The sequence below is a fragment of the Eutrigla gurnardus genome (assembly GCF_963514095.1).
Source record: "Eutrigla gurnardus genome assembly, chromosome: 9".
In the NCBI taxonomy this organism is placed as follows: domain Eukaryota; kingdom Metazoa; phylum Chordata; class Actinopteri; order Perciformes; family Triglidae; genus Eutrigla; species Eutrigla gurnardus.
The window spans coordinates 9855665-9880946 of record NC_139923.1 but is presented as its reverse complement, the minus strand read 5'-3'; the positions used below and the strand labels follow the sequence as shown (position 1 = coordinate 9880946).

The following is a 25282-nucleotide window of genomic DNA, read 5'->3' as shown; positions in this document are numbered from 1 at the left end:
TTGCATGTTCTCCCCGTGTAAGCGTGGGTTCTCTCCGGGTTCTCCGGCTTCCTCCCACAGTCCAAAGACATGCAGGATGGGGATAGGTTAATTGATGACTCTAAATGTCCCGTAGGTGTGAATGTGAGAGTGTCTACATGTTGGCCCTGTGAAAGACTCCTGTCCAGGTGAACCCTGCCTTCGCCCAATGTCAGCTGGGATTGGCTCCAGCCCCCCGCGACCCTGTCCCTGAATACATAAGCCAGGATGGACATCCACACTTGTTGCGTTAGCTTTATTGCTGTCTTTAAGCCTCTGCTGTGCAGTGGGAGATGCAGTGACCTCTAGTGACCACAGTGTATCTGTGTCTCTAAACTCAAGCTGAATACAGAACAAACTAAAATCATTAATGAACCAATATTCATATAAACTCTGGTGCTCCGTTTCTGTTGAATCTGTATCACATCAACATTAAGGTCATAATGGAGGCTGAAGTTTGTGCTGAACTGTAGGTGTTTCTAGTATTTTGTCCAAAAAATATTAGAATTTGTAACATTGCTTTTTTTGTTAACACTTAAATGTATACCCATATGGTATAATATAAACAGAAATAATTGATTAAGTTCGCAGGATGAGTATTGTTTTGGGAAAAAGAAGCATATACACATATACATATACAGACATGTTACTTTTATGTTTAAATCAATGTTTCAATGGCCACATTCATCAGTATTGTTTGTATTCCCACAAGAAAATACAGTAAAGTGAGATTTCTTCTTCACACACAATAGAAGGAAACATTTAATATTCCAATTCTCTATCAATCAAAAAACAACTTTTTAAATTGTCTTGTATGGTTTATAGTTTATGAGTGAATTCGTCGATAAATTCTACTTCCTCCATGATAATAAGTCTGGGTGTGTGACATCTTTCCATCTGATTGTTTTTATGTTTGTGTTTTGTTGTTAAATGATCGGATCATGAAAAGCCTATATATTAATATTTTATATCTGAATTTTATATCTGAATGTTTTTGTGTTGCAGCGATCCGTTCTGTTCAGCACATGTTGCTTCTCTCTCCAGTCACAGATCGTCGTCTGCGCTAGAGGAGGTGTCACTCAGCGAGTAGAAACGTGGACCAGCTGCAGAAAGGGGCGTTCAACCAATATCTGGACATAACGAATGCGTTTAAATACATGTGGTGGCTACATAGCAGAAGGAATCGTAAGTGGCATCAAAATTGTTTTGGATCTGATGAAATATGAGTATATGCATTCTGGCAGAGACCTAATGAGAAGATCGACACTAATGTAACATAGCTGATTATCTTACCAGCTTAGCACAAAAGTGGCAGTCTGACTCTTGGTCAAACTGGATCATGTATTTTTCACCTTGGTTAATGTCATAGGCCTGAAAGAATGTGTGAATTTGTGAGGTTTACAGGCAATTATAACGGTTTTCCCAGTTTTCAGTTTTCGTGCTAAGCTACGCTAAAAAACTGCTGGCTGCAGCTTCATGTTTATGGAAGCTTTACTGCCTGACTACCCATGAAAACAGGCTGTAAGATATTACTTTATTTCCGTAACTTTGTCATGCATGGGCTTCTATAGATTTGTGGTTGTATGCAGTGGCGGTAACTAAGGAGTTTGTAGTTGACTTGAGTATTTCCATTTTATGTCACCTTGTACTTATACTCCATTTCAGAGGGAAGTTGCTACTTAAGTTAATGTAACTTAAGTAGCATTTTACTTGTGATGGAGAATTTCTAGACACCTTCTACTTGTATTGAAGTATTGCACTCTTACCCCCCACACACAGTCATACGCCTATGATTGTTATGGTTACACTGTACATTTTTTGCACAAATATTTTGCACCACTCTCTTATTACTAAAAAATCCTTTCATATTATTATTAAACGGTGTAGGCTATATATGGTTACATATTTAGTGTCCTTTTTCATTTTGTAATTTAAAAAAAGCTTTATTTATGTTGTTGACTGCAGTACTTTGTTTTATTCTTTGTGAGTATTGTGCGCACTGAACACCAAGGCAACTTCCTTGTATGTGAAAACGTACTGGCATGAACTCCTTTCTGATTCTGATGGACTATGAAGAAAAGTCCGCCGGTTTTCCGGTTCTCGGTCCGCCCGCAGAGTGAGACCTCTTCCGTGTGTTTCTCTCTGTGCTCGCAGCCACAGGTTGCTCACCTGTGTGTCGGAGCGCTCAGTAGCAGACGGTGCGAGCTTCATGCAGCAGCAGCCAGCTGCAGCGGGCGTGCGCTGCCATTCCAACACTCACGTCCCCGGTGGCACGAACCTCAGCGCACGCGGCACAACCTGCGTGTATTACGCGTTTATACCCCCGCCCCCTTCTCTCGGGTCGGGGCTCGGAACGCCGCAGCAGGAAGCACCGCGAGCCGGTGAAGTGCGGCTGTTAACGCCACGTCGACTAAAACAAACAAACTAAAGCTCGAACAGGTGTCGGTCCGAAACGGAGTGAGCCATGCTGGACCCGTCCTCCAGCGAGGACACTGGCGGGGAGTCCGACCCAGAAGTTGTGCAGGAGACTCCGAGGAAAACGTCCGCTGCCTCGGCGGGGAAACACGGGAGCGGCAGCGGCAGTCGGGCGGGCGGCCAGCGGCGCCAGTCCGCCGCACCTGGAGGAGTCCCCGGGAAAGGCTCTAACGACGGCGGCGCCACAGGTGAAGAGGAGGAGGAGGAAGAGGAGGAGGAGGAGAGGAAGGAGCGCGAGCGCATCCAGCATGAGGAAGAGGAGCGGAAAGTTAAACTGCAGATCTATGTGTTCGTGCTGCGGTGCATCGCCTACCCGTTCAACGCCAAGCAGCCGACCGACATGGCCCGGCGGCAGCAGAAGGTGAGTCCGCACCGTAACAACATGCACCTGTTGTCTCACACAAAGCGACCTGCCACCGAACTTCCATTAAAAAAACGATTCATTTAAAACCTACTCTCTTACCTGGCAACACATTGGGAGCAAAGAACAACACTTTGGCACTCTTTAGAAACATATGGATCTGCCGATTAATTCGGCATATATTTTATCCACAACTTTCCCCAATAAAACGGTTTATTTTGCTCTCGACTCTCCTGTTCAGTCCGCATTGTTGCCTTACCAAAACACAGCTGGGAAGGCGACGGCCGCCATTGTGATCCACCTGTTAAATTTGAAATATCTGTAAAAGGAGCGCTATGTTTTGTGTTAAAAGAATGCTGAATTCAACTTGACTTCTTTAATGTTAGGTGTGTCAGTCGTTTGTGCTGTATGTATACTCACGGGTCCGGATCACGTCGACCTTAAATGGAAAGAAACCCGAATAGAATCTGGTATAATGGTAAATATATTTAGTGGAACCTGGAATATCAGAGTTTTTTAAAAACATTCTTTATTACTGCCATCTCGAGCACCATTTACACAAATAATAATGTAAACCCATTTCCTTTCAAAATCCACTTTGTTTTTTATTGAAACTCTGTATAATCTGTATTTAGAACTAACAAAATTTCCTCAATATGATTGAGAGTCGTTGTACTCTACATGAAGGTAGATCTCTTTAAATATTGAAAGTATAAACAAGGCACGCACATCCAAAAAACTGACGCTGGGTGCTTGATAAAAAAGTAAATAATGAAAAAAGGAAAAATCCGCACACCAACAAGGAGCTCCAAAGCACTAAAAATTTATTATCACCGAAAAGGAGTATCTCTTTAAATAACCTTTATTTAATGCTTAACAAAAGGCAGACAAGGATATGTGTTGTTGTTGGAAGCATGTACATTACAGGGACGTTCAGCTGATTCGATGAATAGTTTGTCCACGCTAGATTCAGATGAGTGGCTTCCTGCTGTGCTGGAAGGGGGCAGCCTGGACCTGCAAGCCCCCGCTAATGACTCGAGCAGAGAAGCCAGTTCCGACTGAAGAACCCCGATGTCCTCCTTTCCCACCAGGGAGCTTGGTAATGAGCGTCTAGTGGCGTTTAATTTCACTATGCAGACGAGGCGTTTTCATTCAGCCAGACAGAAGGCAGACGTGGGAGTTTATTTGTGCACAAGTGGAAGTTCAGTATATTAAACCGGTTGCCCAATTAATGAGACAGAATCTTAAGATCCAGCTGGAGAAATCAACCTCTTCAAGAGTATTTATTTTTGCTTCTCTCCGCTCCGATTCACAAATACACAAGAACGTGAATTAATGGAGAGATGACAGAAGTGTGGCGCTGCTTTCTGGAAGTGGATCTCCTCGTGTAGCAGCACTCTCTGGTGGGGGCGGCAGGCAGTGGTGGGGCTCTCAGCTGTGTGTGTGGTGAGTTGCCAGTTTGAATCCCCGGAGTCTCGCCCAGCAGACGGCTCCGGATCGCCGCAGGATGGAGAAATCGATAGAACACCGTGGCAAATGCTTCATTGGCAGGAGAGGATTCATCTGAGGAGCAACATGTCGCCCGGGGGCAAAACTATGATGAGGAGGCAGATCTGAGAACAGCCAGTGTTTTCAGAAAATGTCCGCAAGGCTGATCTGGTATCACAGCCAACGTTACTGAGCGGATCAGGACGTAACATGACTATGGTCCGTTCTGCTGTTGCTGACACACCAGTGTGAAGGCAGCACCTTTACTGTCACATATGGTAATGTTACCACGAATGTGGTCCCTATTAGGTATTCCACAGGGCTCCAGACCAGCCTTTCTCCTGGAAACACTGGTGCTGTTTCCCTTAGTCTTGTTCCATTCCCGGTGGTTCCCACGTACGACGGCACGTTGGCGGTCTGCTTCGGTCAGAGCAGCAGCAGGCAGCCGATCTCTCTCTTCTGTCCCTCCCCCACCTGTCTCTCTTCTACTTCTGTATCGTTGTTGTCATTGAGTTTTTTTATGTCATAGTCTCCTTTTCCCCATCGGGTCTACTCTGTTTGGGTGGCATCCTGCTATCATGCTAACCGGCTAGCTTAACCTGTTAGCTTTACCTGCATCAATGCACTTAATATTCGCTCCTCTAATAGCAGCAGCCCTTGCATCATGTCATCAATCTGAGTTTCCAGGGCAACGACTCAGGTGGAGTAACAGACAGTCATGGGAACAGCCAACTCATGAGAACATGAGGAAGGATTTCTGATATTTGGTTATTTTGGTAGTTTAAACATTTTTTTTTTTTTTATTTGCCTGGTGGGGCATTCCATTGTCGGGGGAAACACCCCCTTCTGTTGGTATGTCCTGGTATTAATCAGTGGTGGAACTGAACCAGGTTCATTTTGGTCCTCGACCTGAGTTGGGGGGCTAAGGCCACCTTTAACAGCAAGCCTGGCTACATTCACAGGGATAAAATGTGTTATTTCCCTGCTCCGTGTGAAGTAACGGCCGACTCCTAGAAACACAGAAACTCTGTCGCTGTGGTGACTTCTGTCAGCTGCCGCGCCTCTGGAGGTGGAGTTAATGATGCACACTGGCGCTTAGCGTTGGCCCACGTACCAACGCAGCCGTCAGCGGGTTCACGGTGGGCCGCCATGATGCTCATGATGCTCACACCTCCGGAAAACACATTAGTGAGTACAGGGATGTTTTTATTATGTGTGCAGTTTGTCTTTAGAAGTGTATGCAGAAATAAATCTCTTTTTGTAATGTTTTCTTTATATTTGTCTTTTTTTTCTAGAAGTTGGAATCAAATGCCCTCTTTTTTTAGGTGAAGACTTCTGCTAATGAAAAACGATTGTCAAAACCTCAGAGTCCATAAAGCATTGGATCGATGATGAGCTCTTACAAGCATCAACATTTAATTCTATTAAACTAAACGTGAGCATTAATTGCACGGTGGTGTAGTGGGTAGCACTGTCGCCTCACAGCGAGAGGGTCGCGGGTTCGGCCCGGGCTCCTTCTGTGTGGAGTTTGCATGTTCTTCCCGTGTGAGCCGGCTTCCTCCCACAGTCCAAAGACATGCAGGATGGGGATAGGTTAATTGATGACTCTAAATTGCCCGTAGGTGTGAATGGTTGTCTGTCTCTATGTGTTGGCCCTGCGATGGACTGGCGACCTGTCCAGGGTGTACCCTGCCTTTGCCCCCTGCGACCCTGAATACAGGATAAGCGGTAGACAATGGATGGATGGATGGATGGATGGTGAGCATTAATCAAAACTATTTCGCACATATTTCCTTTTATCCAAAACACATAAATCCTTCCCGTTCGAGCTACTCAGTTGCTGTGCATCATATACATGTTGATGATACAACGGCGGCCGCGTACGAGCAACTACCGGCGTTTTATCTTCTTCGGCTCTATGTTCTTAGCTCGTTAAATGCTCTAGTGGTGTGTCGCCCACGTAAGTAAACGAACACAGGTTACTGCGTGCTCATCTCCCACCTCTATTGAAATCTCGCCAGTGGCGGCTCCGTTAGTCTGTTTATAGATAAACACAATATTATGTTAATAATTTTTCATTATCGCTGCTTATTACTAATGCAAGAAAAGTTGGCTTTAGTGCTGTTTTTTTAATTTTCCAGATCGTGTCATAAGGAAAATGCCGGTTCAACCGGGTTTACGTAAATCAAACCTGTTAACCCCGTACACCAAACCGGACCGGTGGAACCAGAAATCGTCCCAACTCGAGTAACTCGTTATATAAATATCGTACAAAGAACTTTTTGGTTGTTAATTATAATTTTATTACACGCAAATTCAAGTCACGGACTCTCAGGCCAGATTCATATCTACTTCCTGTTAAGGAAATTACAAGGGCTTTAAAACAGCACTAACACAATTAAATCTTGCAGAAAGTGATTATCTTCGGGAATAGCAAATAAAGGCTTGTAGGAAATAGTCTCCTTATTGACATTGTAAGGGTCAGTTACAGGTTTATCTGCTGATGAAGATCATGTGATATAATCGAAAGCTGGATCTTCCAAGAACTTTCATGAACAGAATCTCAGAATTTGAAGATAAAAAAAATGTAATCCACTGTAAAACGTGGAATTTTGTGGAATTCCCCAAAATGTGGATGCAATGAATGAAAGTCAGGATTTACTGCTGTTTCAAGTTTTACGCAGCACTGCCAGGTACATCCAGAGCACATTATCTACTAGGTATATAGGTATCGATAATCAATAAATAATCAATACATACTAAAAGTGGATTTGATGCTAACTAAGTATCGATACTTTTGCGGTCAACAGACCTGTCTCCGCCAATTGACACGTAACTTCACCAGCGCTGCTGCAGACGGACAGCTACAGCTCCGTACCTCTCTAGCAGCTGAACACATGAACGATAGTTCACGTTAACAACACTGAGTTGACTGAACACAGCTAGCGCTGCCGCTGGAGGGCCTTCGCTACCAGTTTTGGTAGCAAATAAACAAAAGTACCGTTTGGAAGTATTTAGCATACGAGGCTAACTACCGGGAAGGGCTAGGGATGCAAACAAGGATTATGCTATGCTAAAGTCCGACTATAGTCCCGGTTTTTATGGGGACTGTAGAGTCAATAAAGCTCCCGTTTCAACAACATTTACGTTTGAAATAGTTAAGTCTGTACGGTTATCATTACGTAAGCGGCTAAAGGCTAATAAAAAACAGTAATGTAATGACTGCTGGAGCCGATCCCAGCTGTCATTGGGCGAAGGCAGGGTACACTCTGAACAGGACGCCAGTCTGTTGTATTGAATCACTTTCTTTAATTTAAAATGTTGTGTTCCATCAAATTAATTGATATCCATTAGTTTTTTTTAATCCACCACATGATTAGACACATTTCCTGGTGACAGTCACATTCAGACTGTGGAGACCTGGACCTAGACCTGGACCTGATACTAACATCCCAGTCTGGTTCAGTGAAGGTGTACAGTTAAAATGGTACTACTCAGCTGTGTCCCCTGCTTGTGCAGCCACGTTGTCACCGGCTTCCCATTGGCCATCATGTCCATGACATGTTGAAACAAGCAGCTGAGTCGGAGGCAAGAGCTTAATATAAAATAATAATATAATACCTGCTTTCAGTAGACCAAAGTCCAACCTGAGCTGTGATGTGTCCTAACCGGAGAACCCCGGTGGCTCGACTCTCCGCTGCCTTCAGTATTTATTCATTACTTCCTCCTCCAGCAAAATATAAATGATGATGTGTTTATCAACTTTACCTTCAGCAGGGTTTGGGAGGTCTGTGTAACGGCAGTATGCTGAGACGCTCCCACGGACTGAGTCAGACCGACCAACAAGCCGGCGGCTTCGGGGGAAGTTTGGTGTAGAAAATAAAGTGGAGAAACCAGCCAGGCGACATGAACTCTTTCCTTGTTTACATACCGTAGTTGGATGTCGGACTGAAGGAGCTCTGCAGAGTCCTAAAGCTTCTTATTTGAAGGATCTTGTGTCTGATCTGCTTTGAAGAGATCAGTTTCTCCGGTTTCTCTTTTAAACACTCGGTTCACCTGCTGTTGTATAATGATGTATAAGTACACAATAAGTACACATTGATGTTTCCAGCAGCAGATTAAACTGAATCAAATGAGAGGAAGGAAACCGGTTTCACCCGAGGCCGTCCACATAAACCAGAGGATGTTTATTTCCCAGAGAGCAACAGTGACTCAGCCGCCGTCTTAATTCAGATAAATCATTTACATCACGATGAAGCAGTTATTAACATCCCCCCCCCCCCCACACCGGTCCTGTTCTGTGCAACGTGTGGTAGATGCTAAACTATTTTTTCTTCGTTTGTTCCCCCTGAAGGCACATGGGGTCCGTTTTTCTGTCGCACGTTAAAAAATAATTTAGATAATTACTTGCAAAAATGTTTTCGGAACAGGCTAATTTTCTGCTTTTTTCACATCCCATCAAAAAGCTTTCAGAGAGTAGTTCGACCCCTCAGAGCCACCGTGGATCAACAAATAACAAGCTCGTCCACCTCACAGCAAGATGCTGTATGACAAACAGGCTGAAGAATATGAAGATGATGATGATGTAGGACAGATTGATATACTGCAGACACTGTTCAGGGTCAGGTGGATCCTGGAAGTCGGTGGTCTTCTTTCTGATGTGAGGTCCCAGTAATGCTGCAAACTGGACCACCGACATCCTGAAGTCCACCTGGACCCAATTTAGATCGTTGCTCAGCTCTCTTCTTTTATACGTCACTATTATTTTTAAATGGAGTTTGGTGCAATGCTCACTCCACAAGAGATGCACTGGGGCTACATGACATTACTTCCTGTAAACCTGCGTCCACCACCCGAGGAATGTGGATATAGAGGAAACGCTGTCCTCGGGCTGCTCGATTAATACAATTTTAATCTCAATTACGATTTTGGCTTCCAACGATTATGAAAACAAGATAATCGAAATAAAACGATTATTTTGCCGCATTCCGTTTCGCAATGAAGTGCTCGTTTTGTCATGTGTTATAAATCCAGCGCTCTCCTTTCCTTTACAGCAGTGCGCTTTTGCCCCTCCCCCTCCCTGAAAGCCCAAACTCACTCTCAGGGTGCACTCACACCCGGGCCATTCGATCCATAGCGGGCCTCAGCACGATTGCCCGTTGTACATACCTCATCACGTTGTAATACGACACGCATGGCTTGATGTTTTCAAAGAGCGCCGTCTCAAGTCATCACAATAGAGAACAACACCGAGAAGATAACTGAAACTTTGCTGTCCGTCTGCACATATTTCTATTAAACACTCGGCCTGCATTAGCGCATGTGAGCGTCACACAAGCGGAGAACGTGAGTAGTTTTTGGGCGGAGACACAGCAGCATTTTTATTCTAAAAGTACTGGTCCGGTTCCGCTCCGGTACCGCTCACACCACGTGTCTGAAGTCCAGGCCTGACCCAGAATCCCGCTGTGTCCTACAAACTCATGGGTAAAATCATATTAAAAATCGTATTAAATTGTAGAGCTGCGCTCAGCGCATCAGCCCCTCCCCCCGCTGTCGCTCTGTCTCGCTCTCTCTCGGACCCGTCTGTGAACAGCCCCTCCTCTCCGTGCACACTCAATGCTCATGCACAGGAAGGATTGTTTTCCCCGCAGAGAAGACGGCTGGCTGAAATCCTGAATAAAATCAAACTTTGCTACACTTATTTGTCACAAAGTAGCCTACTTGCCAATTAAAACATACAGTGGAGCACCTTATATACAGTGGTATTTTTTCATAATTGATTTAAGAAAGCATGTGTGGTTCTTTGATACTGGGTAGGACCCACATAGTCCGGGCCCCCCCAAGGGTGTGGGAGCAGAGTTTGGTTGATGTGTAGCTGCAGGGAGGAAGAGCATCCGTGGCCTGAAGCCATGAATGTTTTAACTTCAGTCTTCTTATGCAGAACTTCCTGTCCAGCTTTTGTCGTTTCTGTCTTCAGAGCTGTTGCTGCCTCAGAAACCTGGGGAGCCTTGAGTTTTTTAGATGTTTTCCTCATCTTATTGAGTGAAGGAGTGAAACATTTATGTTGTTACCAGTGTTGACCTTGTGGACTCAGCAGCTTCCTTAATAGCCAGTCTGCTGCAGCCTTAAGGTTTTTTAAAATCTAGAGAAATGTGGAACCTGGTTAGAGTATTCAGAGTCAAACACCCAGCAGAGAATAATCTATGTATTCATTCTTTTTAGATATTCTTCAGTACATTAGCAGGAAACTCCCACCTGTTGTGTTTTCTTGCCTCTCAAACATCGGAAGCCTCCTGTCTTCCCCCGTCCTTTCTGTGTCTGTTTCCAAGCCGAGCAGGGAAACCAGGACTGCAGAAACCCCCTCCTGATGGAGATCCACGCACCCCCCCCCCCCCCTGCACACATCTAATCCCTTGGCAGCTGTTTGTCACACAAACAAGATAAACACCTTCTCCATCTCCTCCTGCTGCTCTGCTTTAAGAAGACACTTCTGCGGATCGTGGGCGAGATTTTTTTTTTGGCCACAGATTTGCTGGAGGCGACTTCTGTCCTCTTTGTCATCTCTCCTTCCCTGTCAGGTTCCCTGAGTCGGGTTCTTACAGAGGGTTATGTAACCTACCCTCCCCCTCCTCCTCCTCCCTTTTCTCCTCTTCCTCCTCTCTGAAGTGTGAGGATGTCTCAGCAGGGCTCTCAGAGAGCAGGGAGCTCCGTGTAGAGCATCAGACAGCTGAGCCCTGGGGGCCAAAGATGGCCCTCAAACTCTGCTGTCAGCACTTCATTATACACTCAACGTTAACTTCCTAAATTCACTTTTCCAGACACCAAAAGTCACTTGTCTCAGTTAAATCGCTGTAAACTCAGCAGGACTGTGTAGTCCACCGGCTAACCGCTAATGCTAACTAACTTATGTCGGCCGATTTCAACTCTGATCTGTTGTTCACACTGGTGCATCATCAGGGAGAAAATAGTGCTCCGTTTCCTGCAGCCCAAACTTGTTTCCTAGTGTCCCTGAGATGCTGTTGAATCTCGAGCTGGAAAGAAGGAAGAACTCTACTTTTTATCTTATTGTATCAAATCAAGTTGCTGCTGCACCTGCAAAGGTTGTAACTGCACACAGGACTTCATCTGCTGGTTTAGGAGTCTCTGTCCACTGTAGCAGAGAGAAAACGAATCCATCAGGCATCAGACAGTCGCGTAAGTGTCGCATACAGAGGGGCTGTACAATTAATATACATTTTTATTTCAGAAGAGGAAACGGTTTCAATACTATATTTAGTGAAATGGAATTTTGGAATGAAATATTGTTGTTAATATTAATGTATTATTAAATATTGCAAAAAAAGATAAACACAATTATCTTTCTGACACTTAAAATCATACAAACTCTGATCAAAGACTTTCCCAAAAAGCATCGCTCCTTCTTTTTCTTCCTGCTGAAAAAGGGTCGCTGGATAAAACTCATTAGCTAAGATAACGTTACGTTAGCTAGTGAACTAGAGAGACGAGCTAACGGCCCTGTTGGTGACGTACCTAGCTAAGTTAGCCAGCTAGCTAGACAAGCTAAGAGCTGTGTTGATGACATACATTGTGTGAGACCAGAGATGTTTTTCACACTTAACTAAATGATAAGATGGCAAAAAAAACAGATTCACACAATCACACAGGAGTCTCTTATAATTCTGACAATATAAATAGATGTGATTGATTGTAGTTATTCTTTAAAAATGCTAGATTGATTTTGTTCAACCAACCTAGAAAGAATAATTATATGTATTATTATATGTTAGTTGATATGGGAGTAATTGTCGTGGTTACTTCCTATTTTCCTTACGAATGCAGGTTATTTCAACCTTATTTCAAACCTCTCGGCTGTATAAAGTAGATCAGAACGGAGATGTGAGGGGGAGTCCATATTAAAACCAGACTCAGGTTTTTAGTCCTGTGTTCTAATTTTGTCTGTTTTGCTTGAAGTAAAAACGACTTGTGGAAAAAAATGTTGAAACATAACCTAACTGTGTGTTTCAGGTTACATACGGATGAAGAATAACACGTTTTGGTGCGAGCAATGAAACGCTGCGTTTGGCTGCTTGTTACGTGACTGGGATTAAAGTCAAATAAATAAATCAGAATCTACTGAGTTTAATGGTGTTTATTCTGTAAAAAGAGAACAGGACACACTCGGATTAAGATAAACCAGCTGGTCTGAGGCCACCATGTGACAGACTATGAATGGAGACTAATCCCACACACAAACAGTGGAAAACTACACTCATTTATCCAGGGTTGTGTTTGTGCTCCTGAAGGCAGCGTGAAGACATGAAGTATCTCCACACAGGAACGGGTCACATTGGGTAACGCCGCCTCAATCCCTGTCACCATGCTCCGGAAGCCAGTCATATCACTGAGTCGTCATAAATAAATGATTCTTATTGACAGGCTGAGTGGCCTCATCATGTCTCTGCTCGGCAGCCGGATCAGCCGGCGGTCTCGCTCCATGCTTCTGGTGACTAATGAATCCCCCTGAGGCGTTGCCACATGCAGGCTCGTTTGTCGAGACAGCGGCCTGCGAGCTCTTCTGAGGCTTCCTGTCTCCGTCGTGGTGCTTCCACATTCCTGTGCAGCGAAGTGCAGAGCTTTAGAAACGAAAGAGAGGTCGTAATTTCTGTCGAACGCCCGGCGTCACCAGGGGGATTTAAAAAGATGAGAATGTGAAGAAGAACAAGAAGTTTGCATCAACATGTATATGATGCACAGCAACTTTGTTTGCGCTTGAAGAGTTGTGTAAATGTGCACACAATGTTGTGTTACTGTTTCCTCTGAGCCGGATGCTTCTGGAGAAGGAGACGGGCTGTGGCAAAGTTCAGTATAAATGGTGCGATGGCGGCATATTGAGTGAGGGGGTCTACTTTCTGTGATCATGGAAGGATCTCTTTGTAAAAAGGCCTCATGTAAGGAAGGTACAATGGCTGCTGGTCAGTCTGCCTGGAGGATATAAATGTGGGGATGATTATCTCCATCACTGGTTGCAGTAGAATTCAGCCATTTTTACAAATATTCTGTCATAATCTCTTATAATCTGTCATGTGAACGTTCATTTGATAATTATTATCCAACATATTTGAGCTCTTCCTCTGATAGCTGATCGTTCTTCAGGCTGAAACAAACAGCTCTCTTACTGTGAAACAAGCTAAGTGGATGAGTGGTCACTTAATGTTTTTACATACAAAGCTTCTGTTCAAGTTGTTCACTGTCAGATTTCCTCAAGTCAAGTCAAGTCAAATATTGATCTCCATCTCAGGTTCGGAGAGGATGTTTGTTAAATTGAAGAAACCCGTACAGCTCAATGATTGGATAGGTGACTTTAGGTCAGATTGTGCTGTAAGGTCATGGGTTCCAACGATGTTGGATGACCGAAACAACCGATTTCTTCAAATTTACTGTCCACCTGGACTCACAAACTCATTAGATCGTGTTCCTGTCAGGTTCGAGCCTCATCATGAAAGCGTTATCTCAGGAATGCCTTCAGGCACTTTCTTCAAATTCGGCAGAAAACAACCACTGAGTTGTAATAAGCTCCATTGCTAGTTTAAAATACATAATTGTGCCATCGCAAGAACAGCTGCTCACAGTTGAGAAGCTCTGAAGCCCAAACATAACATCTGAAGCTACCTAGTTGTGTTTTGAACTCTCTGGCTCTCCATCGAAACAACACGCCAATTAGCATCATTAGCCAAAAGTGGGAAAAAAATGATATAAACTGGATGGATGTCGTCAGTGGATTTCTCTCGAAGTAAGCGAAACTGACATCACTACTTACTAACTTTTGACCAAATGTCTGTGTTTCCGGCGTGTGCCGTTTTAAAGACCTCTGTGTACCAGGGAGATGAGGTGGCTGCAATCCAGTTGCATTTTGGGAATGTAGAATCTGTCTCGTGTACTGCGGTGGGAACAGAAAGTTACACTCACAACTCCAACGACTTCATCAAAGTGAAACCCTGAAACCTTTGTGGGTTTCTCTCTAAATTGACAGTGTTTCTACGCCGACGATTGATGTGTATCAGCTTCTCTGCCGGTTCTCAGCAGGTCGTTGTTCCTTCCAGAGCGTCGGGCTGTCGCATATTTGTGCTGTTGTGCATCAGCACAGTGTGTCTCTGCTTATTTATTTCTCTTTTTCTCTTTTACAGGAAGCTTTTTTATCACGTTGAGCATAAACATGGAACTCCAGCAGAGCTGCAGATATGCTTTTAATCGATTTTTCACTTTAATTTTTGGGTATCAGCCGTGATCCGTCACAACCCAAATGAGCAGAATTGAACAAACAATACATTAATTTTTTTTCCTAAATGTTTTGATTGTAGGTCTATTATTCATAAGAAATAAATAGCAATCAGTCATTTGCGTGTGATTGTTGACATTAAGCCCACACAGCCGTATACTCCTGTGTACTGAATCATTGATTGGGTGGAGGTCCTAAAGCACAAAGGCTCTGCAGGTCTCCATCTGTGAAATTGAAAATTACATCTTTTTATAATTTGCGATCAGTTTTCTCTTCATAGCTGAACACTTCCGACTGACAACACAACTGACTGAATGTTCTGTTGGGGGCCGAACGCTCGTCCTGTTATACCCTCCTGTTTGTCAGGCATCAGCCAATCAGGAGAATCAGCCTTCAGCCTCACTCTGAGTTGTTGTTATCCACCAGTGATACTGGGGCCTGTACTACAAAGCAGGATTTGTGCTTAGCGAGGTAACTTAAGCGTTAACTCTGGGTTTTCCGTCCTACGACGCTGGTTCACTTCTTACCGGGGTAGATCGCCATGGTAACTTACGCTGTGGAGCTAACCTGCAGGTTATGTTCCTGATAAGAGATCAACATGGAGAAACACACCGCCTACTGACCAATCAGCTGTCTTGGTGCACGGATATAAAAAAAAAAAGAAGCTCGGTGGATTGTGAGAGGTTCTCGTAGGAGAACTATAGAGTGTACAGAGACCGGCAAAACCCTTTTTCTGTCCCTGACGATGTTTTACATGAGAGATACAGATTCTCATCGGAGGGAAAGACTTTTCTGTGTCAGCATACAGCCTACTTACCACTTTGAATTATGTTTTTATATTTATTTGATTTGCTCCCAAGTCCGTTTTACACCGCTGGGATTGTAGCTGAAAGAATGAGGCTGATATTGTCATGAACCATGTTATAAGAATACATCCAAGCAACACATTCATCATTTTATTGCGGAAGGACATCGTAAGAGTTAAAGGGACGAGAGAGAGCGACGACCTGATTTAAAAGACTGCCAAAGGGCGGATTCGAACCGGGGCCGCTGCAAGGAGCCTCATAACATGGGGCGGTAACTCTACCACTAAGCTATCAGCAAAGTTAAAGTGATTAGGTAATCAGTCAGATCTACTAGTGTTCTTATGATGGGGCAGTCATATTATACTACTTATACTATTAATACGACTTCCGCATTCACACCGTCTGTGAGTTTTTGCCAGCTGTCCTGCCTGCATTTGGCAGATGAAACTGTTGCCTTTTGCCTGTATTATATGTTTAACTTCTTCGTATTTCTGTAAGTTTATGGTTTGCTCCTCGTACGTGAAATACGCCGCTCCGCTGCCGTAGACTGATCCATGTATGTGATTGGTCAAATTCTGCAAACGCCGCCTCTTTCATGTGCACGCGCTCATAGCTGGACAGGTAAACCCTGGGTTGACTTAACGAGTTGATAACCAGCTTCGTGTGACCGCTTATCTCCGATTGCCTTTGTTAGGGTTACTTAAGCTGGATCTCTGAAAGATACCCTGGGTATGTTGAACTCACTTCGTAGTACAGGCCCCTGGAGGCCTTCAACATACCCAGGGTATCTTTCTACTATTCGGCTTAATTAACCCCAACAAAGCAGAGCAACATATTTCACGTACAAGGAGTAAACCCTAATCTTACAGACATAGGAAGAAGTAAAACATATAATACAGACAAAAGGCAACAGTTTCATCTGCCAAATGCAGGAAGGACAGCTGGCAAAAACTCGCCGACTGTGTGAATGCGTAAGTTAATAGCCGTATAATATGACTGCCCCATCATAAGGGCACTACTACCAAGTGCACTAAAACTCAATATGTTAAGTTTCAGTCATGTTCTCTGTGTTGTTTGCTATTGTGATGACTTCAAGACAGCACTCCTTGAAAACAACATCAAGCCATGAGTGTGTCGTATTACGACGTAATGACGTACACTATATTGTATTTGCTCACCTGCCTTGACTCGCATATGAACTTAAGTGACGCCCCATTCTTAATCCATAGGGTTTAATATGATGTCAGTCCACCCTATGCAGCTATAACAGCTTCAACTCTTCTGGGAAGACTTTCCACAAGGTTTAGGAGTGCGTTTATGGGACTTTGTGACCATTCATCCAGAAGCATATTTGTAATCCAGAAGCGTAGCACACTGATGATGTTGGACGGGAAGGCCTGGCTCTCAGTCTCCACTCTAATTCAAAGAATTAGAAACAACCCCACACTATAATGTGCACTATGTGCCTCAGCATCCGCTGACCCCGCTCCGTCATTTTACGTGGTCACCTCTTGGCTGAGTTGCTGTCGTTCCCAATCGCTTCCACTTTGTTATAATCCCACTGACAGTTGACTGTGGAATATTTAGGAGTGAGAAAATTTCCCGACTGGACTTGTTGCACAGGTGGCATCCTATCACAGTACCACACTGGAATTCACTGAGATCCTGAGAGCGACCCATTCTTTCGCAAATGTTTGTAGAAACAGTCTGCATCCCTAGGTGCTTGCTTTTATACACCTGATTTCAGTTATTTGGTTGGGTGAGTGAATACTTTTGGCAATATAGTGTATGTACAACAGGCAATCGGGCCGAGGCCCCTTTGGGCTGGAGCAGTGTGAGTGCAAGCCGGCTTGGAACCCCCTGTGGGCGGCCTCCATGAGTTGTCAGGTTGAATGGATTTCATTCCATGTAGTCACTGGTTTCAGTGATTTTCTGAGAGAAATAATAAATAACAAGATAAGCCATCTCTGTCGATGTTTTTGTTGTTGCGTTCAATGACTCTCCAGCTCTGGATATTTTTAGACTTGGATCCTCAACAGAAACCTTTTTTTTTTTTTAAATGAAAAAAATACCACATCTAGTAGTTTTGCATTCAAATCTATTAGAATTGTTCTCACCTGCAGCAGCTCACTGATGTTTTGATGTTTAATAATTAAAGACATAAAAACAAAAGCTCCATGCAAACTGTGTAGAAGGAGAATGCCAAACAAATGCATGAGGCTTTTATTTCTCCTCCTGAGGTGTCTGACGACATTTTGCTTTGAACCGTGTCAGTCTTAGTCCCTGATCATGGTCTCTGCAGCAAACAGCCCATGTTTGAACTCCCTTTGATCCCTCCACCCAGCGAATATAATGATCACCCGTGGAAACAGGGATTATTTAATATGCTCTCCATGCAGAGCCTCACATTTAACCGAGTTCATACTGATTAAGGGCGCACTCGCACTACACCAACCATACCGCGCCTGTGCACGATTGAGCCTAAAGTCTGGATTGTTTGGCCAGTGTCAGTGCTCCGTTCCGTACTTAGGAACGGTACGCTTCCTGGGCCCCGGCCCGCTTTGAAGAGGTGGATTTGAGTACGGTATGGTTAATGTACGAGCACATGCACGGGTACGCAATGTGGACGTGACTTAGGCTTTAATCGATAGGCCGTCCCTCTCTTATTATCACTCATTATTCAACTCGGATCTCCCCCCGCTATCGAGCCGATTTATGACTGAAAAGTGTGTGTGTAGGACCCAGCGGGATTCTGGTTCAGGTTTGGGTTTCAGACTCGTGGTGTGAGCGGTACCAGAGTGGAACGGACCGGTACTTTTATAATAAAAATGCCAATGTGTGTCTCCGTCCAAAATCCGCTCACATGCACTGATGCAGGCCAAGTGTTTACTAGAGATATATGCAGATGGTTTGAGCCCCGTTTTCACTGAAATTACTGACGGCGTCGCATATTTTTGTGAGGGCAGAGCAACACTGGAGAGGAAGTGAGACCAGAGACTCTGGTGGACTGTGGTTGTCGAGGGACACCGTCTCTGAGGTTCGTCATGGTGAATTCTTCCCCACGGCGACGCTGCTTCCTGCTGATAAACACACTCTGCACACAAAGGCCTCACATTCCTGCACATGCAGCATGTAACTAGAGGTAGCAGCATGTAACAAGGTCTGGGTTCAAATGATCGATTTTCTGATTAAAATAAATCTTCATTTGACTTTTCCAATATCGATTAATACAATCCCAGGATCGATCTTTTAATATATGCCTTTTCCTGTGGATGTGTGAAGTCTCGTGTTAGTCTTGCATGGCCAGCGTTTGGTTCTTCGCACAACGAGATTGGCCACGTGAGAGACTAGTAGTAGTGAACCAAAACATGGCAAAACATATGGGATTTTTTAACCTGCTGCTCAGATCTGTTCAGATTGTGTCATGTCCTTTCACTACATTCCCTGTTGTAGTTACAACAGATCGTATAGATACAAATAAGATATAATGTAAGCCTGACAGGCTGAGCTTTGGGGTCAATTCTTAATGTAAACATTAATATTTTCAATAATGCACCAGGTTAGAGAGTTCCTTGTACAATTTACAGCATTATTTCTATGAGAATATATTTCATATCCAAGCAAAATTGGTATTATAACTGAAATATCCCTAACCGAATTGATATTGAATTGAATCGAATTGAATCAGAGATTAAAGGAAAACACCACCGCATTTCCATACTGAACTATGTTCTGCTCTGATGTTAGACGAGGTGATACATACCTCCCTCTCCTCTGTGCGTGCACTCAATGGCTCTTGAGTGCACTCCGCGCAGCGCTAATTTGCTAGCATGTAGCTTGTCCTTAGGATCCAAAGGGGGGTGAAGTTAGAAGTGACCAAGCACTTCCACGTTGTCCCTATTTAAATACGGTTACGTGAGTAGTTACACGACCCAAGTTTGGTTACACAAAATTAAACATGCTAATTTTTCTAAGTGGATAACAAGGATAACTATATAGTATGGCGGAATAACAACTGGAAGCACTTCGACGTCGGCGCAGTAATATCATCACTCCGCTCCCCCTCTTACTTCCGTCAATAGAACCTACGTGACCTGCACGCCGCCGCCAGCACTACCTGTAGTAGTTTGTGCACAGTTGAGGAAGCATCAGGTTGTAGTAAGATAGTTTGACAATCAAACATCATGGTTATAACGTGCATCGTACAGGGTTGTGAAAACAAGCAGAAGGTATATAGTCCCGTCATGTTTTGAGTGATGATATTACTGCGCCGACGTCGAAGTGCTTCCAGTTGTTATTCCGCCATACTATATAGTTATCCTTGTTATCCGCTTAGAAAAATTGTTTCATTTTGTGTAACCAAACTTGGGTCGTGTAACTACTCACGTAACCGTATTTAAATAGGGACAACGTGGAAGTGCTTGGTCGCTTCTAACTTCACCCCCCTTTGGATCCTAAGGAATATACTGGGACAAGCTACATGCTAGCAAATTAGCGCTGTGCGGAGTGCGCGCAAGAGCCATTGAGTGCACGCACAGAGGAGAGGGAGGTATGTATCACCTCGTCTAAGATCAGAGCAGAACATAGTTCAGTATGGAAATGCGGTGGTGTTTTCCTTTAAATCAAATCCAGACCTTGTGAATTGGAATCGATTCAGGAAATCAGTGGCAATACCCAACCCTACATGTAACTGGAGGTAGCAGCGTGTATCTGGAGGTAGCGGCGTGTATCTGGAGGTAGCAGCGTGTATCTGGAGGTAGCGGCGTGTATCTGGAGGTAGCAGCGTGTATCCGGAGGTAGCGGCGTGTATCCGGAGGTAGCGGCGTGTATCTGGAGGTAGCGGCGTGTATCTGGAGGTAGCGGCGTGTATCTGGAGGTAGCAGCGTGTATCCGGAGGTAGCGGCGTGTATCTGGAGGTAGCGGCGTGTATCCGGAGGTAGCGGCGTGTATCTGGAGGTAGCGGCGTGTATCTGGAGGTAGCGGCGTGTAACTGGAGGTAGCAGCGTGTATCTTGAGGTAGCGGCGTGTATCCGGAGGTAGCGGCGTGTAACTGGAGGTAGCGGCGTGTATCCGGAGGTAGCGGCGTGTATCCGGAGGTAGCGGCGTGTATCCGGATGTAGCGGCGTGTATCCGGAGGTAGCAGCGTGTATCTGGAGGTCACCTGGAGGTAGCAGCCAGGGATTAAAATTAACTTTTTTCATCACTGTCATCACCGAAACGTCCCGAAAATCATTTTGAACCGTCCTGAAGAACAGAAGTTATGGGCCTCCAAAAATGCCAAAAAATGAAATGCGAAATTCCAATGTGTCAAAAAAAGGGGTGTGGCACTTGAAATTCAAATGGACCCACGGGCAAACGGAGATATTGACCTGAAACTTCAGATTCCTTTGTTTGGTAACATAAGGCATATTTTCACAGCTTTTCAGCAAAATCTGCGAGGAACCATGTACATGGTACCCCAATATTGGCTGTTTTCACATGGAATGACCCTGTGGTCTTATTTAGCAGTATGTTTGGGCTGCTTGAGAAACAGCACATCACACACCCACATAGTCTCTCTCTCTCTCTCTCTCTCTCTCACTCTCACTCTCACTCTCACACACACACACACACACACACACACACACTCACACACACACGTTATTGTGTTTCTTGTTAAATAAATGTTAGACCCGCAGGACTGATGCTCTGCAGATTTGGAGTATTTGCCCCGTTCGTGCCCACCAGAGCAAATTTCCATCAGACTTTTATGCACTAAAGTACCAGGAGAAAGTCTTTGTATATCAAAACCTACTTGGTAGTTAACCTGTTTCCAATTCCACAAAAGAATATGAAAAGAAATATTTTAGTACTCAACAGTGTTCAGCACTACACTGAGTTGTAGCTGATCTGTCTAGAAATCTGCCAAAAAAGAATCTTGTGAATAGAAACGCTTCCTTCGACTTGATCTTCCACGCCATCCTTTTGTTGCGGCTTATCTTTAAGCAGAGAGTCACAGGAGCTGCAGCTTTTTATCACGTCACTTCCATGACAAACTTCCAGCGTATCGTCGCTGTCGGCAGAAAACCTTCTGTCACATCTGTTTGAGCCGAGGAGTCATCGGAGCTACTCTCCCTCTGATCACCTCTCATTCGATGAGACGTTTCCCCTTTTCTTCTTTCTCACTTTTCCATCCCACTTGAATTTTAATTAAATTAGTGTCAGTGAGCCTTTGAGTCACATTAGAAATGGCTTTGAACAGTAATTTCCAGACGGCAGTGAAAGAACGAGTGAAGTTTGGATGATACAGAGATAAAATCGATCAGTAATTTGTGTTATCTGTGTGCAAGGAAAGTGTCTGTTAGTATATTAGTACATGCAGTGACTTATTAAAAATGTTATGCTTTACAGGTAAAGTTATGTTTAACTGATGATCCGGCTCATTCTCTTTATGTGGCTGCAATGTTTTGATCTCGTTCCTGCTGGTCTCATACTTATGCCAGTGGAACTAGAGCCTCTCTTTATGAAATTATGTCAAACAGCCTCATTTACATAAATTAAAAGTGACATCAGGTGTAACTTTACTTTTAATGTTGTCAAACAAAGAGAAATACTCTCTCTTCGTCTAATATGCTGCTAAATCAATACTAAGTTATTAACCCAGTGATGTTGATAGGTTTTCAATGTAATGAGTCCCCGGGACCCACAGGTGGTGAGTTGAGTGGGTCCCTGGGAAATTCAATGGGTCCCGACTCCCCAGTTAAAAAAAAGGAATTCTTTCTTATATTATTCTATTTCTTAAATTTTATTGAGTGTTAAACTCCTTTGATGGTGGTATGATATGGTTATAATAAACGGATATATTCATTGAACATGTATGTTCAAAATGTATCTGAAATTAAACAAATAAAATTCCAAATCTGAAAAGTTTATTGCAAAACAACTGTCACAGTGGCATGACATATGACATTCAAATCAAACAGCATTTTTGTAGCAACATAAATAGCACCAAAATAAATTACTAAAATTCAAATCAAAACAAAATGGTGTCTCTATGGTCTGTAGTACCAAAATAAAATTTCAATAAAAGTGCTGATTTTAACAAATGAACAAAACATTTTCATCACCATGACAGAGTCAATAAATTAATTGTCACCAAAATCTTCTCATCTGAACATCAAATGAACTGAGTCAATCACTGTGAAACTTTTAGTGTATTTAGCTACTGTATTAGCCAGGGATGTGATCGGCAAAGAATAAAAAAGCAGGAAAATACCCCCCCCCCCGAATCGTTTCACATTAATGTAGAACATTACATTAATGAGAAAACTGGGTACAACTAGGGGGGGTCCCCTGGAAGAAAATGTTGTCAATTTTAACAATTAAATGCATCAATCTGGACTACTAGAAAATTGTAAGATTTGTTTAACTTAAATATTTATTATTTACCAATGCATTGTATCAGCAGGTTAAAGACAATAGGCATATAGAAATTGCACAAAAGACCAGCTCATCCCTAAAGCCTGTACAAGACAAAACAAGATGACAGAAATCACCTAATAGTAGTTTATTTATTATCTATTATTATTACAGTCTTCCACTGCATTTTGGGAGATGGTAATCAATGTTCAGGCTCAGCAAGCAGAAAAAAAAGATCAAATTTGATAATGTTTACATTACAATAATTACTCTTATTAATTTGTACTCTAAATAGATGTTTAACTCTACTTCTATTTCGTACGTGCTACGCCCTCTAACGGGCTTCGCTATTGGTTTATTTTGGAGAAGCAGCTCACCTGGGAGGGGGGGACTTCTCTCCCCATCTCATGTGAGGTGGAGAAGGGGGAGAAAGCTTGGCCACACGCGCTGGGTGAGAGCTCAGCACCCGAGTCTATCACTGACGTTTAGCATTTACTCCTGATTACTGTTTGCATGCCGACGAGGCAGGGCGAGTCATGTTCTCCTCATTTCCATAGTTAACCGCTCCTGCTTCAGCTTCTAGCCCGTGGTCGGGAAGCACAGCGGAGACTTTGGTTTGCTCTGCTTTGAATGAAGTTCCACCGCGACAACGCGCACTACTTGCGGAGTGACACGAAGACATGAATCAGAGGCACAAAAACCGTTGACAGCGTGAGCGGTCATTATGACCCGTGCCTTGCCGAAAAGCCGGATTTCCGGATTTATCCGGAAGAATCACATCCCTGATTAGCTCAAAAATGAAACATAACTAACACAGTGGAAAGTCTTTTGAGAAAAGTGAAATGATGCAGATAGGTTTTTGGTGTACACGAATGAGCACAGCATCGAGCAGTGGAAACGTGGGTTTATTTACTATGAAGTTCGTATTTTTAATTGTTGAAATTAAATCAGCGGTGACAGGCTAGTTGTTTTGATAGCGGCTAAATTAGCATGTCGCGATACTTTGTACAGGGGATCACGTCTGCGCCGAGTAGATGCGCAGAGGGTTGAAACAGCGCTGTCCAGTCTGCTAACAACAAGGTTTCTTTTGCCAGTTACTGTGATTAAACACGAGTTGTTTAATGTTCACAATGTATCGTTTTTCATGGGAAAAATGAGGTGCGTCCCCGGGACGCATGGATAGTGAGTTTAGTGCGTCATTTCAGATTTTAATGCGTCAGGGACGCAGGACGCATACCTAGCAACATCACTGTTAACCTGTTGTATGAAAGAAGCGACATACAGGATCTTGTATGCCCCCACGACCAGGGTCGGCCTCTGGTCGGTTCCTTGGCCTCTTGTCGGTTTCTCGGCCTCTTGTTGGATTCATGTCGGCCCTGGCCTCTTGTTGGCCTCATGTCAGCCCTGGCCTCTTGTTGGCCTGATGTCGGCCCTGGCCTCTTGTCGGTTTCTCGGCCTCTTGTTGGCCTCATGTCGGCCCTGGCCTCTTGTTGGCCTCATGTCGGCCCTGGCCTCTTGTTGGCCTAATGTCGGCCCTGGCCTCTTGTTGGCCTCTTGTCGGTTTCTCGGCCTCTTGTTGGCCTCATGTCGGCCTTGGCCTCTTGTTGGCCTAATGTCGGCCCTGGCCTCTTGTTGGCCTCATGTCGGCCCTGGCCTCTTGTTGGCCTCTTGTTGGCCCTGGCCTCTTGTTGGCCTCATGTCGGTACCTTGGTCTCTTGTCGATTCCTCAGCCTCTGACCGGCGACACCGGAGCATGTTGTGGCGCAGGAGAATGCAGTGCCGTGATTGTGTGACGATGGCTGCAGCAGCTCTGAACGCTCTGATCTAATAAAAGACTTCTGCTGCGCAGCGATGATCAATTGATTGTGGACCAGCCAAGGCGGTGCTCCGCTTCTATTTTTATCCCTCCACTGCTGAAGTCATAGCCGTCATCTCCCTCCTCGCTAGTCCAGTCTTTTCAATCTCAACCTCCCCTTGCTGCACTCCCAACCTCCCCCTCCTCTTCCTCCTCTTCCTCCCGTTCTTCAGTGAACAGCTTAACTGCCTCATTGGCTCCATCCAACAGCTGTCATGACCAGAAGAGGCTTCACTCCTGCAGCTGCTGCTCACTGATTTCACAACAGCTGTTTTCACCTCTTAGACTCTCCACTCGGTCCTGCTGTCTGAGAAGATGAGCTGCTGTTCAATGAGCTTTTATCTGCCAAAATGATCCGTCAGCCTTGATGAGGCACTGTCACTGACACCTATGTCTGTTTCCATATTTAGTTTATCATTTCATAAATCAGAAAAGCAACAAACCCTAACATTTGATCTACTCCTACTTCTTCCTATACTTTCTTTATATGCCCTCAATTTGTGGAATGGTGATCTTTTTTCAGTCACTTCTTTTTTTATAATGTCACAGAGCAGCATGACTGGTAGTCAAAACAAAGGTTGTGATTGGCTGAGCATGATGACATC

General features: G+C 44.1%; 1 protein-coding gene across 3 annotated transcripts in view; it reads left to right on the top strand.

Moving 5' to 3' along the window:
* Positions 1-2222: 2222 nt before the first annotated feature.
* The window catches only part of cadps2 (Ca++-dependent secretion activator 2), a 187428-nt gene continuing 164368 nt past the window's right edge, over positions 2223-25282 (top strand). For all 3 annotated transcript variants that reach the window (XM_084018540.1, XM_084018541.1, XM_084018539.1), the window contains exon 1: positions 2223-2854. In XM_084018540.1, coding sequence (XP_083874666.1) covers positions 2483-2854 — 372 coding nt within the window. In that variant the 5' untranslated portion in view covers positions 2223-2482. The remainder of the gene's footprint in view (positions 2855-25282) is intronic.